Below are 16,174 nucleotides of genomic sequence, written 5' to 3'. Positions count from 1 at the left end.
TCCAAACCAGCTACTCTGGGGGAGGATGTGGGAACTGTACTGGGGGAAAATGGGAGTTTAAAACTGAATTTTTAATGGGTGGGAAACAGGACTATTGTATCTCTGGGATTCTCTGAGGTAAGTCTGCCACTGATGCCTTGTATGATTCCCTCATAGCTCTCTGGTATGATTTCAAGGTACTTCTGAAAGAACATAAACATGTCTGAGAAGGCTTTCAGGCCATTGATGTAAAAACATTTCTGGAAGCCAAATTAGTCCACAGCCCTCAGTGAATTTAACAGTTGTCATAGTGCCATACACTTGGAACTTGCTGTTGACAGAACCCATAGCCTTCTGCCTTCACACCCTAAGCTACTGCTATTGAGAAGCTTCAGGATCTGTTAACCTATGGCTTGTGGACTGGATCTGGCCTGCAGAGTCATTTGATCTGGCCTATGGATGTGGGGCTTTGGCAGTTTTTTGTGGCAGGTGGCTTTAGGGGTGGGACTATCCCTGTGCAACTGCAAGGACAAGTGATGGCAGCAATGGGAGCTTTCTCCATGCTTTTTTGGGCAGAGGCACAGGTGGTGGCTAAATCCCAGCACCTGCCTATCTGCCTTTGACCCAAACTGGGTGATTCCAGCCTACAACCTGAAAAAGTTGCCGACTGCTGATATAAGGTCTCCAACAGTTTTTCAGCTCTTACTAACCCTTAGAAAGCAATGAGATGCATATAAACTCTAGCCAGTTCCTTACACTATTAAGATCTCCATCCCCAATCCAAGGCAGGGTTTCCTCTAGATGCACTCTCTAATGTGTCAGTTGATGAGTAGAAACAGGTGCACATATAATATCAAGATCAGCATTCATTCATTCATAAGCAATGTCTTCAGTAATATAGTGAACACCACTGCAGAGGAATGCAACCACTGATGTAATCAAACACTCTGCTTAGGTAATCAGAGCAGTGAGGATATTGTGTCCATTAATAAATCATCACTAGGTAAATAAGAATACACAAGTAGCAAAGAGAGCTCTAATGTAGCATGGTACACATTTGTTTTCTGTAGCATCTTAGAAACCAAATGAAATAAAAGCAAATCCTGTCTAGATATATAAATCATCCCTCCCTTAGTTCTGTCTGTATAAGGAAAACAGTTGTGACTTGGCGGGGAGGGGGGGTCAAAGCCAAAACAATCTTTATTTGTGTCTTCTGTACAGATAAATCAGAGAGCTCTGTAAACAAGGTACACATCTTTCTGATGTGGGTTATTATTGGTTTCACATTCTGCTGTCTAGGACTCAGATCAAGCAGATACCTTTTAGCATATTGTGTCTGTCTTGTTTCAGCATCAATTTCCTTGAAATCTATGCACCAGTAATATGGAATAGGAAAATATTTTGTAAAAAGTTTTGACCATCATGTACAGCTGCTTTGCATCCTGGTAAGACTTCACGGGCTAGGGCAAAACATTAATTAGGGCTCTGTTGGTACCACAAGCTTCCTATGGGGAAAAGCATTACACTCAGACCTCCAACTCAGGTGTTGCCTCAGAGTACATTGATTTTTACATCTATCAGTAAGATAGATGTCGTGCTTTGGTGTTGCCACTTGCATTCTACATCTTTGCTCCGAGCCCTCACTCAGTAGGTTCAGCACACCTGTGCCTGAAACAATTTTGGCAGATTTCATCTTGAGTTTGACTCATGGGCACTGAGACCAGAAGAAGTTTTATAACATGAGAAAACAAGAAGTGACTTAGAACTTGGGTAGGAAAAGGCAGCTGATGGTCCTGCATTTCCTCATTATGGACTAGATGAATGTCTACAAACTGAATGCAAGAAAGTCATCCTTGGATTGCCCTGGCTTTTCCCCCAGGGGTGGGGCTTTGATGGCGATCCAACATTCAAGGATGTGTCAATTTCAGAAGCTGGCTTGGAATCTCCACCTTCCTGTGGAAGTCGGGGAATCATCCTCCAAGTGGGAAGTTTCGCTTTATCACTTCTCATTCTTTTGGCTGAGGGAAGAGCCCTTTGCACTTCTGTTTCAGATAAGAAAGGCCTTATTTCTCTGACGAAGCACAAAGCCCTTGCTACACATACTTTTGGTTGCCATTTCTCATTTGATTTCTTCTATTTTTAAATGTATGTCAGAGGGGCTTAGAGTGCTCAGAAAGGCCACTCTTGTTTTATTTATACATCTGAACAAATAAGAATCAATCAAGCTGAAAGGAGCTAGTGTCACTAAATGACTGAATCTTCTTTGCAGCTCAGCAAGCTAAAATTGGCCCTCCTGTAGGTTCACAAATGAAGTCCCATTGTATAATGCACTGCCCCTGCTCATCTCACTGTATGGATCATTTTGCCTGTCAGCTAATTGGTAACAGCATTTCAATAGTGGGTGCGGTAATTCTTCTACATTAGTGTGTCAAATGCCATTGGAATAAACCCCCCCAAAAAACTTACCTATAGTGATACTGGAAAAGCTTCTGGTAGATAGCATGGGGTAGGGAGAAGCATGTTGCCATTAGCCAGATAACAGAAATGCTCAGAGCTCCTTTTGTTAGTGACATCCTTTGCTTTAGTGGATTCAGAATGACCTGTAATAAAGATTTCCATTGAGATAAGAAATCACTGAAAAAGTGAAGTTCCTTCATTATGAACTATGATGGATATTTTTTGTTATGAATTCCATTCCTGTTAGGACAATCACATCATTAAAAATGTGACACAAGAATGACCCAGAAAAACTGAAATCTAGAACCCTTCAAGTTAGGACAAAAGAGCACTTTCAAGGGAACTTGTTCTTTGATCAGTGTTGAGAATTAATTCATACCTTTAAACCCTGGATTATTTTGACCAGTCCAAGACCACTGCATAAAATTGTCATCACTTTAAAGGATATTTATTTTAGAGAAACTGAATTAAGAAATATCTTTTTAATTGAACCTTTACATCATACCTTCCCTGGGGGATAAGGATTTCATAAAAGGAGGAGCAAGCTGTTTAATTTTTAACATACTTCAGGATGATATTTAGGTTCTGGAGATCATTATTTGGGAAGCTGATGTCATAGATACAAGTAATAACATTTGGGTAGTGAGCTAGAAGAAAAAAGTGCTATATGAAACTGCCAGTCAAATTAGCTCCTTAAATACCACCAAACTTTGTCGCTGGCTCTGTCATTATGCAAGTCTTATGGTGTGGAGGCCACCACATATGGCATGGTATAGTGGTAGGAAGCAGGGCTGTGCAAAACACTATTGTTTCATTTTGGCACCCGTTTCACCATTTCAAAGGGACAGTGTTTTGTTTCATCTTTTCATTTTGTTTCGAAGCACCATCCCATTTCGTTTTGTTGAAACTGTTTAGCTGTTTCGATGCATTTCAACATTTCGCCCATAGGCTATAATGGGGAATCATGGAAATGTCTAAAACTTTGTGATTTCTTGCCTGATTCAGATGAAAATTGCACGGATGGTAGCCTCTTCTGAGGGCATGAAGTCTGACAAATTTCAAGGAGATAGGTGTAGAGGTTTCTTGTAAACTGCACCTCAAACTGCAAAAAGCAAAACTCCTGACACTTGCCAGCAGTGGCAGCCTCCTGTCATCTGGTGTGCAGATCCAGGGGCCCGCACCCCCAGGAGGGCTGTGGCACTGTGCCGGATGTCTCCCGGGGGTGCAGGCCCCTGGATCTGTGCTGGGTGACAGGATGTTGTTGCTGCTGATGCCTGGAACCGGTGCTGGGCGCAGCCCGCGAACAGTGTTGGGCTCCATGGAGCTCAGCCCAGTGCCAGGAGGTGGAGCACTGGCTCTGACCACCTCTCGCCACTGGGCTGTGCTCCGTGGGGCTGTGGAGCCACTCGGAGCACAGCCCCAGTGAGAGGCAAGCAGAGCTAGGGCTGTGCTCTGATCAGCTCTGCCAGCCCCAAAGAGCTCAGCCAAGGGCTGTGCTCTGCCACCAGTCTGAGCTCCTTGGGGCTGCAGAGCTGCTTGGAGCGCAGCCCTGGCTCTCCCTGCCTCCCACCACCAGACTGCTTTGAAACTCAAAATCTTTCAAAACTTTTGAGTGCCCTCATTTCATTTCAAAGCTTTTTGTGTCATTTCAATTTCACTGTGTCAAGCTTGAAATGCGTCAAAACAGCTTTAAAACGGCGAAATTTTGCACAGCCCTAGTAGGAAGGTTGTTCCTCAAAATACAAAATAGTCACTATTGCAAAACAGTCACTATTTGGAATACAGGCCAGGAAAACTGAACTAGAGTACAGTCTAATCTAACAGTGCTGCTCTGGAAGCCGCTTTTGCAAGTGGGTTTCCGAAAAAAGAGAGTTCACTGCTGAATTCTTTACAGTGAGGGTTGCCAAAATATGGTATATGCTTCCAAGGGAGGTGGTGCTGTCCCCTTCCTTGGAGGTACTTAAGAGGAGACTGAACAGTCATCTGACCCCAGCACACTTTCCTGCCCAGGGCAGGGGGTCAGACCCAATCTAATAGGTCCTTTCTGACTCTAAAATCTATGATATTTTTTATGGGTTTTTCATAACATAACATGAGCAACCTGTTAAAATCCACCCAGTGCCCGTCCATACGTGAACATTTCCTGGTTCAACAATTGGCTGTGGGGGACCCTGGGTGCCCACCCCCCCATACCAGACCCCCCAGGAGGCACCAGTCACTGAGCTGGGGCTGGGGGGAGGGTCCATTACGCACTCCACGGTGGATCAGGAAGTGGACCGGAAGTGCTTTTGGTCCACATACGGAATTGATTCGCTTTAACACATGCACGTGTATATGCCAGCCTATTCCTGCTTTAAAATTTAAGTAAATTTAAGCCAGCGTAAATGCACATTTACTCCCCCCCAGGCATTTAGGGGGGCCCTAAGGGCCAAATCTGAATCGAATATGGCCTGCTTCGCGGTCCCATAGTGGCCAAGTACATGCATTACATGTGGCACAGGCAGTCTCTGTAGCATGTGGCAGATCAGAGAGGGAGCAAGCAGCACCGTGGCAGATAAGGCAGGAAGCAGAAAGTACAGCAGCAGATTGGGTGAGGGAGGGGGCTAGAGCAGTGCTTGGGGAGGGCAGAACTTATACCAGGAGAACTTATACCTTTCTCTAGTTCTCCTATGCAATATGAAGTTTCATTCTACCTGGGAGATATTTTACAATCTTTCAACTCTTCTTTACCTCAGGAAGGGTGCATGAGCCCAAAAGCTTGCAAATAAAGACATTTTTTTGTAACTATTTAGTTCATCTAATAAAAGAGAGTGCCTGTACCACAAGAGTCCTGACTACTTTGGGAGGGTGCCACTCTAATCTACTCTAATTTGCAGCATGCCTGCCAGAGAGGTTGGCCCTCATTGGGTTAAACTTTCTTCTCATTGTTATCCCAACCTAGATAGGACATGCTACTGTTTTGGGACATGTGTGCTAAAACGCATCTTGGGCCAGGATGGGAATTCCATACCTGATGTCTGTCCAGGGCTATGGCTGTTAGTGTCAGCGTGGAGACATGGAGGGAACAGTACTGCACAAAGCGGCTGATGTGACACATGGCCTTTCCAAAGACCCAAGTGCTGTTCACAAACCGAACCTGCAGAGAAATTGACAAACCAACCCGAGATAAATAACATGGATTTGAGGACATGGATCCTCTCCTAGTGCCCTCCATTACTCTGGCCAGATATCATTTGAAGCCCAAGGAAAATACTGTCAATTTTAAATCCTCAAACTCTTCAACAATTTGTTTACAAAGGTTAAGACTAGAATGCAAGCTATTTCTGAGAGAAAGAAAGCTTTAAGAGTGCCACACCTAGTTTGGAGACTGAAAAGTTTGAATCTGAGTCATAGCCCACCTGCCTCTACATCAAAATAATTATAATCAAATATTCTATACAGGGTGTGTCTACACATGCAATTGACGTGCAATGTCACCTAAGAGTTGGCCCTCATGGTGTTCATTTCACATCTCAGGCCCAGATGTGCACAGAGGGAATGACACTATCATTCTGTTAGATGGTTAAGGCCACGTCCAGCACCTTGTTGGCAGGCATGGTAGTATCATAAGGCACTTACTAGCGTAAAAGGAGTGTTGAGCAGAGTGATCATGATATCAGACACTGCCAGGTTGACAATGAAGAGGCTGGTGGCTGAGTGCATCCTCTTGTTTTTGATCACCACATGGCAGACCAGCGTGTTGCCAAAGAGGGACATGATGATGATGACTGAGTATGCCACAATCAGGAGAGCCTTCACTGTGGGTTTCTGGGACTCCGGTTCATACTTGGCCAACTCAGCAAACTTCTCCCACTCAACAATCCGGCTGTCTGTCCAATTGAAGGCTGTCCTGTTGGTTGCCTGGTAGACTGACATGAGCTTAGACAAGGAAGAGTAATGGTCAGACTCCTCAAGAATTCCTGTGACTTGGGGAAAGTAGGGAAGTGATTGAAGCAAAGGGTAAGCCATGGTGATTTCCAACTGCGTTAGTTCAGGTGTAGACACAGTTTAAGGCAGGAAAGACTGTCAACTATGGTCTAGCAATTGTTTCACTTCAGAAATCTTTGTTCTCTATATGCTGGAAGGGATGCAGTCGTCACTAATAAAGCCATGATTTAAAATGCAAAGTTAGAAAGAGGCAATGGGGTACAATCAATTCTTGAAGTGCACAGTCAGGAAGGCATAGGGGTGTCATTTAATGCTGCTGCATAGAGTGGAAAGGGAATTGTGCAGGTGTGTAGGCTCTCATAATTTTTTCACATGGCCAAAAAACTCAGCAGCAGCCATGGTGATAGGTGCAAAGAAAAGCTAATAGGTACCTAGGGCAAATGTAGAATCCTGCCTTCCTCCTTCTAAGAGGACCCCCACTACTGATACTTTCATTCTTTATTTCATTTTCTTCCTTTCTGTTGAACTTAAATACAAAGCCAGTTTTCAGAACCATCCTTAAATGCTCAGATACTGATTTTCTTCATCTAATCCTCACAATTATCCTTTTTGAATTCAGGATTTATGCATTGTAGAAAAAATAACTTTTTGTGGATACTTTTCTATTTTCTCTTCCCCACAGTAGCTGTGAATTTGGCTTCCAGTCTTTTGATATTCTGTGGAAAAAAATATCTTTTTAATGAAAGGCAATTGAACACTTTCTCGCAACATGGCTTTTAAGCCACAAAGGACACTTTTGATACAAATAAATAAATACATAAACACAGAAGAACTTGAGCATTCCTTTCGACTCAAAATCACTCCTAACACTTTTGTGCTTTCCTATAAGGGGCACATCCTCTAGATATTTTGGCAACTGAATGGTAATGAACAGTAGACAGCTGAAAAAAACCTAGACTGATTGGTCACTCTGAATAAGTATGGTAGATCTGTTATAAAAAAAACCCAAAACATTTCTTACATATTTAAAGAGAGACAGACCATGAAAATGGGTGTAGGCAGCAAAATTCACATCAGGATTTCAGCTGTTTTAATGATATCTGTAATTATTGGGCATATTTTGAACTGTTACTCCTTATGGCACTTCTGAAAGGCAAGTGTCAGCCAATGGCATTCCCTGTAATAAACTTTATACCACCGTGGTCAAAAAGTTGTTAGCATATCATGACAATTTGGTTGTCTGTTTCCCACTGGTTTCAGTCCATGTTCCAAGGTACAGTTATGGTCCCCAGACAACTTGTAATAGCAAAACTTACTTCCCCTATAGTATTTTTATCCATAAATCCTCAGGTATTTTACAAGGGGAAAAATGTTATTACCCCTACCTCACACAACCTGAAGCAAAAGCACAGTGATGACATGCTTTACTACTGCAAGACCATTTCAGGCTGGACATAAGGAAGAATTTTTTTACTGTCCGAGCCCCCAAGGTCTGGAACAGCCTGCCATCAGAGGTGGTTCAAGCACCTACATTGAACACCTTCGAGAGCAAATTGGATGCTTATCTTGCTGGGATCCTATGACCCCAGCTGACTTCCTGCTCTTCGGGAGGGGGGCTGGACTCAATGATCTTCTGAGGTCCCTTCCAGCCCTAATGTCTATGAAATCTATGAAATATCCAGTTTGGGTTTGGATATGCTGGTTAATGACTTCTCATTGGCAGGAGTTATGGTACTTAGACCACACCATGTGGTATATATATACACACCAGAGCAAAAGTAGTTTAGAAATGTTACAAATGTTTTAAACCTTACAGCAGTGTGTTACTTTTGCAAATTCCTCTGTCTAGAGCAGTGGTGCACAGTGTTTTCATCCCAAGGGCCAAGTGAGAAGTCACAGATCCTCTGCGGATCAGATCTGGTCTATGGGCCTAATCCTACCGTGCAGGGCCAGCTCAGACTAAGCCTGATCTTGCTGTGTGGGGCTTCCCTGGCTGGTGCCAATCCAGCCACGTGAGGCTTGGAAATTTGGGACAGTAGTGGCAGTATCAATTACCGCTGCTCCCCTGCAGTCACATTTCTGGACCTATGGAGAGCCAGATGACATGGCTCCCTAGGTGGATCTGGCCAAGAACCAGGGGGTAAGCACCCCTGTTCTAGACAGCCAGTTACTTTATGGTTTTTTTGGGTGCAAATCAAATCAACATCTATAAAATAATGAAGGGTCTCAATACACTAAATACGGATCTGTTATTCTTTTTTTACACTGTGGGCGCATCTACATGAGATCCTGTCACTGCAGTGATGCTCCACAATGAGGTAGCATCCACAGGCGTTTACACGTGACCAGCAGCTACTTCACTGTAGTGGCATGCTGCCCCATTATAGCACACCACTATGGCGAAGTAGCTGCTAAAAATAACCGTGTGCTATACATACAGAATGGTACAGGTGCTTACTGCGCCAGGCTTTAGTACTTTCAAAAGGTAGCACTTTTGTGACTCTCCTTTTGGAAGTACTAAAGCCTGGCGCAGTAACAATGTCACCATAGGAAAACATGTAGATGCACCCTGTTTGTAGTTAACTTGTGGAACTTGTTGCCACAGGAAGTTGTACAGGCAGAGCATAGTCAGGTTCAAAAAGGGATTAGACAAATGAATGGAGATCCATTAAAAGCTATTAAAAAAAGAAGCGTCGGGGATATATTCTCTAACATCCCTAAACTAACGGTGGTTGATGCCAAGGATGGTATAACTGGGGATGGATACCTCTAGGATCTTGGAGTCGTCATTGACTCCACGATGAACATGGGCCGGCAGTGTGGGGAGGCAGTCAAGAAGGCCAATCGTACCCTGTCATGCATCCACAGATGCATCTCGAGCAGGTCCAGGGAGGTGATTCTCCCCCTCTATGCGGCACTGGTCAGGCCGCAGCTGGAGTACTGCGTCCAGTTCTGGGCGCCACACTTCAAGAGGGACGTGGACAATATGGAAAGAGTTCAGAGGAGGGCCACTCGTATGATCAGGGGTCAGCAGGGCAGGCCTTATGAGGAGAGGCTACGGGACCTGAACCTGTTTAGCCTCCACAAGAGAAGGTTAAGGGGGGACCTTGTGGCCTGCTACAAACTGGTCAGGGGGGATCAGCAGGTATTGGGGGAGTCCCTGTTCCCCCGTGCACTGCCAGGAGTGACCAGGAATAACGGTCACAAACTGGCGGAGGGTAAGTTTAGATTAGATATTAGGAGGCGCTACTTCACAGTCAGGGCGGCTAGGGCCTGGAACCAGCTTCCAGGGGAAGTGGTGCAGGCTCCTAGCCTGGGGATTTTTAAAAGGAAGTTAGATGAGCACCTTGCCGGGGTCATCTGACCCCGGTGCTCTTTCCTGCTAAGGCAGGGGGTCGGACTAGATGATCTACCTAGGTCCCTTCCGACTCTAGCTACTATGAAACTATGAAACTATAAGATGTGTCCTGTATAAATACTCTTCCTCCAAGCATTTACTACTTACCATTGTCAGAGCCAACATACTAGGCTAGACAGACCACTGGTTTGACTTACTATAGCATTTTTTATGTTCTTAAGTCAGGCCTTTTATACAGGGAGAAATTGAAAGTGATGTTCTTCAAAACCTCCCTAAAATAGTTGGCCCATGCTAAAAGCCACATGAAGCCTATGGCAGTTTTTCTTTGTCAATGGTAAAGGAAACTGGACTAAACCCAGGAGACAATTCTGGCTGGTTTTAGTGTAGACCAAAGAGGCAAACATACAGTCCACAGGTTATAGCTCCCATTTTCTCTGGCCTCTGGGGCTTCAACAGGGGCCGGGAATTTTGGGGGTGGGGCCTGCCACAGGGTTCATGGCTACAGGGCCTCAGTCAGGACAGGGGTGCGAGTAACAGCTATGGTGACACAGTACCGCCTCCTCCATTGTTGATCAAGTCACTGCTGCCTGCCCTCCTGTCACTTGTGCCACCCCGCTGCTTGCCCTGCTGCCAGCTGCCCTACTGCTGTCAGGTCCACATATGGCTTGCAAGGAGCCCCATGGCTCCTTGGACCCTGGCCTGGGCACAGGGTGAGTTTGACATCCCTGGCATAGGTACACTGTGCTTTACTACTATCTAGCCCCAGCACAGGTAGGCCTGCACAGGAGCCTGAGGCACATTGTCAGGGTAGGACTGGATATAACAGAGTTCTGTCCTATCTTGTCCCACCCTGGAAAACATCCTGCTTCCCCCCTCTGTTGAGAGTAGGTGCGCAAACATGCAGAGGAAGTAACAGAAACACTTCTGCTAGCTGTAGGGGATTTGTCTTGCTCAAGGGATATGTTGGCTGCCCTTCTTCGGCCATGAGAAGGATGCAACTTGAAGTAGCATGAGCACACTGGAGAAACCCGCCCTGTCTCTGCCGATGCTTTGACTCATGGACTTGTGAACAAGCATGAACTACAGAATACCTGATGGAGTTTGTAACAGTGGAGGAGCCCGAAAATACCACCAATAAGCAACAGAGAAATCCAGACAAGTCAGTTCATATGGGAGAAAAACTAAGCTGATGCTGCTTTTAGGAGATACTGTCACAGCTCAGCCTTATTCTCAAGGGGATTTTTAAAATTAGATATGGGGTGATTAGTCCAGTGGCTGAACAATGTGACATAAGGAAGGGAGGAGAGGGGGATCTTAGAGTGGGTCAGATTCCCCAAAAAGTTACACTGGGAACCTCCCCAGAAAAGGAGGAGTAAAAAGGTATCTGACAACCTCAGTGATGGGAGTGCATATGTGCGTGTGTGTGTGTGGGGGGGGGGGGTGCTCTAAGGATATAGAGCAAAGACAGAAGTGGACAGTATTGGTTGAAAGGAGGTAGAGCCTTTCCTATCGTTTAAAACACCTTCCTCCTCTTCCTTTTTCCCTCTGTATCACCCCATCCTTCCTTGTCTGTGACAGAGTCTCTGGAAAGCCTTTCTGAGAGGTGTTTAGGAAGCTCAACAAAGAAAAATTGATACACATACATATTTTTTCAGTGGGGAGTGGGAGGGAGAAGAGGATCCAGGAGACTAAGAAAAGCACAAATCCTACAAACAGCCTATTGAATGCACTTTTCTACTCATATATTTGTTTGAGAGAGAGGGAGGCAACAGGAGAAACCTAACAGCTTTCTGGTGTGTGGCTTATGAAAGCATGGCAGGCATAAAAAACACAGGCAGAAAATATAATACCATCATGCCTGATATAATTTCTCCTATTCTGAGTAGGGTTGGAGTGTTGTGTCAGAATAGGTATTTCTTTTCTGCCCTCACCATCCTCATGCTCAAAAGGAATTTTACAGAACACCTCCGGAAGACGGGTTAGAGAACAGACATTCATAGACATAACTGGACAGTAAAAAAGCTGAACTACAGTGGCTTTATGGCTGACTACAACCTAACAAATACTGCTACTGATCTTCCTGCACTTCAGGGTAATAATGACTCTTCTTTTTTAAATGGTTGAGTTCTGACACTAACTACATTACCTGTTCTACTGTTTTATTATATCAGAATTTCTGATAACACCTCTTCACGCCTAGTTCACAGACCTCCTCCACCCTCCTAGCAGATGGTTTGCATTTACATGTAGTCTTGTGTCTGCTATTTCAGATTTTGGGGGGCTGATAGCTTTTATTGGATCAACTGCATGGTTGGAATAAAGTTGGACAAGTTTTTGAATGCAAAACCTGATGAAGAATGTCTTGCACTCAAAAAAAGCTTGTCTAACTTTACTCCACCCATGCAGCTAGTCTAATAGAAGATATCACCCTTCAAAAATCTTTGCTTCTTTCATGATTCCCAGACCATAAGGCTGCATCATCACTCCAACACAACCTCTGCTATTTAGCTCAGCCTCTGTCTGTCTCTTTCCAGATTTGAGGAAGGGCATGTAAAGCCTGAAAGCTTGTCCAACAACTTTTCCAACTATACAGTTAATCCATAAAAGATAACCCCCCACCCTCCCATTTTTTGGACATTGATATACCACTGAGCCAGTGGTTGACACTGACTGTCGTGTTAGGCCCTTTCACAATATATGGAAAAAGAGGACATTTAATGAAACTGCAAGGCTACACAAACTTTTCTTAAATGCAGTTTGCCTGTGAAACTCATTACAAGTTTGTCTCTGAGACTAAGGACATAACAGGACTCCAAAAAGGAGCAGATTTGTATATTGTTAATGGGACCATCCAGGTTTTTAATAAGGATTTAAGTGTGGAAAGCATATAAACCTCTAGCTTTGGGACACGGGCTGATCCCTGTAGCAGAGGAGTTGATTTTGTTTGGAAAGGGCTACAATCCATGCTTGATTCTGGTCTGGCCAGGGTGTGCTCAGCAATTCATACTCTTTTCAGTGCAGAGCAGATCTCCTCTGGTGTGAGATGTTACAAGGGATTAGGGGTAGATACAGCTTTTATGGAATAATGAAGCTTTAATTAATTTAGCCCCTTGATACAAGCAGCACCACTCGTTTGCCCCTTCAGGTAACTCCTGCCTGTAATGTTTCCTTCCTTACCATATCCTCCTTTCTCACTCGTTCTGTATTTGAGTCTTCTCTGTTCTTTCCTTCACATTTCCTTTCCACAGCAGCTTCCAGTTTGCACCTACTTTAGGCCTTCAGCCCCATCCTTTCTGTTAGTGATCAGCACTTCAGCAGACCTATACTGCCATTAATTTATCACCATTATTGACTTCTAGTATGGATACTCCACTGAGAGTGGGTAGTTCACCTCTCTCAGAAGTGCTGCAGGTCACTGTCTGCAGACACTGCTGTTAATACTGGCTTCACATTTGGAAGGTTTCCATGGTAAGCATGAGACAGTTACTTACTTTTTAAAAAATTACATCCAAGTTTCTGGTGAATCTAACAGACCATGTGGGCCAGATCTGATCTGCACACCATATGATTGAGCCCTTTTTTATAGAAAGGGAGGTTAGAAAGATATGTTCCCTGTATATAGGCTATTATAGAATCATAGAATCAGTGAGTGGGAAGGGACCTAGACAGATCATCTAGCCCGACCCCCTGCCATGGGCAGGAAGGAGCACTGGGGGTGGCAGGGGTCATAAGACCCCATCCAGGTGCCTATCCAGTCTCCTCTTGAAGATTTCCAGGGAAGGTGAGAGCACCACCTCTCTGGGAAGCCTATTCCAGGCTCTGGCCACCCTTACCATGAAGTAGTTCTTCCTAATATCTAAACTAAACCTACCCCCCCTCAGCTTGTGGCCATTGTTCCTGGTGACCCCAAGGGGGGCCCTGGTGAACAGACTGCCCCTGAGTCCCTGCTGCTGCCCCCTGATAAGGTTGTAGGCAGCCACAAGATTCCTCCTCGGTCTCCTCTTGCGGAGACTGAAAAGATTCAGGTCCCTCAGCCTCTCCTCATAGGGCTGGCCACGGAGGCCCCCAACCATACGAGTGGCCTCCTCTGGACCCTCTCCAGGTTCTCCACGTCCCTCCTGAAGTGCGGCGCCCAGAACTGGACACAGGACTCCAGCTGCGGCCTGACCAGCGCCGCATAGAGGGGGAGCAAGACCTCTCTGGACCTGTTAGTGATGCCCCTGTTGATGTATGACAGGGTGCAGTTGGCTCTGCCTATTGCTTCATCGTACTGGAAACTCATATTCATCCCGGAGTCAATCCTGACTCCAAGATCCCTCTCTGCCTCTGTGCTGCTGAGAGGGTCAGCCCCTAACCTATAACAATAATGCTGGTTCCCCCTCCCCAGGTGCAGCACCCTGCACTTGTCCTTGTTGAACCGCATCCTGTTCAGATCCGCCCACTTCTCCAACCTATCCAGGTCTGCCTGGATGCGGTCCCTGCCTGCCGGTGTATTTACTTTACCCCACAGCTTGGTGTCGTCAGCAAACCTGAACAGGGTGCTCTCCACACCCTCGTCCAGGTCGCTAATGAAGATGTTGAACAACACCGGCCCAAGGACCGAGCCCTGGGGGACTCCGCTGCCCACACCCTCCCAAGAGACAACTTCTCAGAAGTGCTGAGCTGACTGAAGGGACCAGTTGCTGCTGAAAATAAGTGGGATTTAGCACCTAACGAACTTAAAAGACCATGGAAAAATCTCACCTTAATTGTCCATAACTGAGCTTTTTCAGTATCTTTTGGAGCACCTAATACTGACCACTGCTGGTGAATCAGACCTCTGATTTAGCATGGAAATTTCTACTTCCATCAGTGCCTCTGTGTTTACATTAAATGTAGATTGTGCTCTTGTCACAAATGAAGCATTTCATTTTTGTGGCTGAAGTGAGCTTGCTTAGCAGATTGGTTTATGTGCAATAGCTTGGAGCTCTAGATGTATTAATTATCTAGAGAAAAATTAGACAGATAGAACAACTTCTTGTATTTCTTTTGAGAGGCATCACCACTCCTCCCAAACAGATGCTTGAACATGTCTGTCTAAATGCATCATTCTGATTATAAAATGTTAGCATTTCTTTTTAACACTTAACAGACATCTTTGCAATCACCACTTGTCAGTTATTCCACGCACAAAACAGCATTTCCGCGGCTCGCCTCTTTTTGGTCCGACACCCAGGATAAAACTATGTAATAAAATCACGGATATTAAATGTGCAGATTTCAGACAAAAATCCAATCAACTAGGAGAACTGAATGACGGCCACTGTAATTTATTTCCCATTGTGCCATAATACCTTGCTCTTGTACACACAACCCCAGGCATTAATAAGCCTTAGTTTTAGAATGCAAATTGCTTGAGGATTGTCACAAAAAAAGTGAAAATACTCTCCTCAGGGGCCACAGAAAATTCATGCCCCTGGAGGTATTGCAGTCCCTGCCAGTGCACCACACCCCCTGGAGAGATGGCAGTGCACTGACACACAACCACACAGACACACCGCGTCCTCCAACCGTGCATGCGGGCGCCTCAGGTGGATTTGAGGACGCTGAGAAGAGCCAGGGACATGGTCCCGTAGTGACAGCGATACAGCCAGGCTTTGCGCTCTTGCCCTGCACCTGCAAGGAGACATATCCCGCGTTCACACCCAGCCCCAGCCCCAGCCCCCACCAGACCCTTGTGCCTGTCCCTTCAAGGATACCCCACAGAAAAGTCCCGCACCGGGAGGTATTGCAGGCTGGTGACACCTCCGAGCCTGCCACTCACCCGCGGCAGGTAGACGGCTCAGAGCCCCTCCCCCTCCTGCCCCGCCCGGCAGCGAGCGCGGGGAGCGGCTCTCCCGCCGCCGCCTCACCCGCCCCGCCCCGCCCCGCCGGGGAGCCGCGCTCGCTGCCTTACCGTGCCTGCGCTGCTTCACCGGGGCTTGGCGCCAGTTACTCCCTGCCTCAGTTTCTCCCCCTGCCCTGGAAGAGAGCCTGGAGCCCCACGGGGGCGAAGCCGCCCATGCACGCACACCGCCCCCCGCCGCCGAGCCATATCCCCGCCCCCACAAACTTCCTCCTCAAGAAGCGCGCGCGCGCACCCCCCCCCCCCCGTTTGTAAGCAGCGTGCGCGCACACACTTCTTCTCCAAGCCCCCACCCCCCAGCTGCACGGATGCACGCGTGTACACAGGCTTTCCCCCTCCCAGCCACACACACACAAACTTCCCCACCAAGAAGCGTGTGCATACACACACACATCCTTTATAAGCTGCGTGCACACACACGCTTCCCCTCCAAGCCCCCCAGGTGCATGCGTGCACGTGTGCACACGCACACACTTTCCCCCTCCCAGCCACACACACACACACACACACTCCCCCTCCAAGCCACACACATATACTCTCCCTCCAAGTTATAGACACATACTCTCAGC

At 46.2% G+C, this 16,174-nt stretch overlaps 1 protein-coding gene across 5 annotated transcripts in view; it reads right to left on the bottom strand.

Annotated features, from left to right (window-relative positions):
• Positions 1-15,794, bottom strand: part of LOC149858184 (G protein-coupled receptor 83-like) — a 40,335-nt gene extending 24,541 nt beyond the window's left edge. For 2 of the 5 annotated variants that reach the window (XM_090060541.1, XM_090060540.1), the window contains exons 1-5: positions 15,657-15,794; positions 15,259-15,376; positions 6,055-7,079; positions 5,447-5,572; positions 2,446-2,579 (exon numbers count right to left, since the gene is read on the bottom strand). In XM_090060541.1, the coding sequence (XP_089916667.1) occupies positions 2,446-2,579; positions 5,447-5,572; positions 6,055-6,444 (650 nt within the window). In that variant the 5' untranslated portion in view covers positions 6,445-7,079; positions 15,259-15,376; positions 15,657-15,794. The remainder of the gene's footprint in view (positions 1-2,445; positions 2,580-5,446; positions 5,573-6,054; positions 7,080-15,258; positions 15,377-15,656) is intronic. The other 3 variants (XM_090060544.1, XM_090060542.1, XM_090060543.1) reach the window with 3 other exon arrangements.
• Positions 15,795-16,174: the final 380 nt, after the last annotated feature.

The sequence above is a fragment of the Crocodylus siamensis genome, chromosome 8 (assembly GCF_052110815.1).
Source record: "Crocodylus siamensis isolate JL-2025a chromosome 8, ASM5211081v1, whole genome shotgun sequence".
Taxonomy (NCBI): domain Eukaryota; kingdom Metazoa; phylum Chordata; order Crocodylia; family Crocodylidae; genus Crocodylus; species Crocodylus siamensis.
The sequence above is the reverse complement of the archived record's forward strand: the minus strand, read 5'-3'. Positions and strand labels throughout refer to the sequence as shown.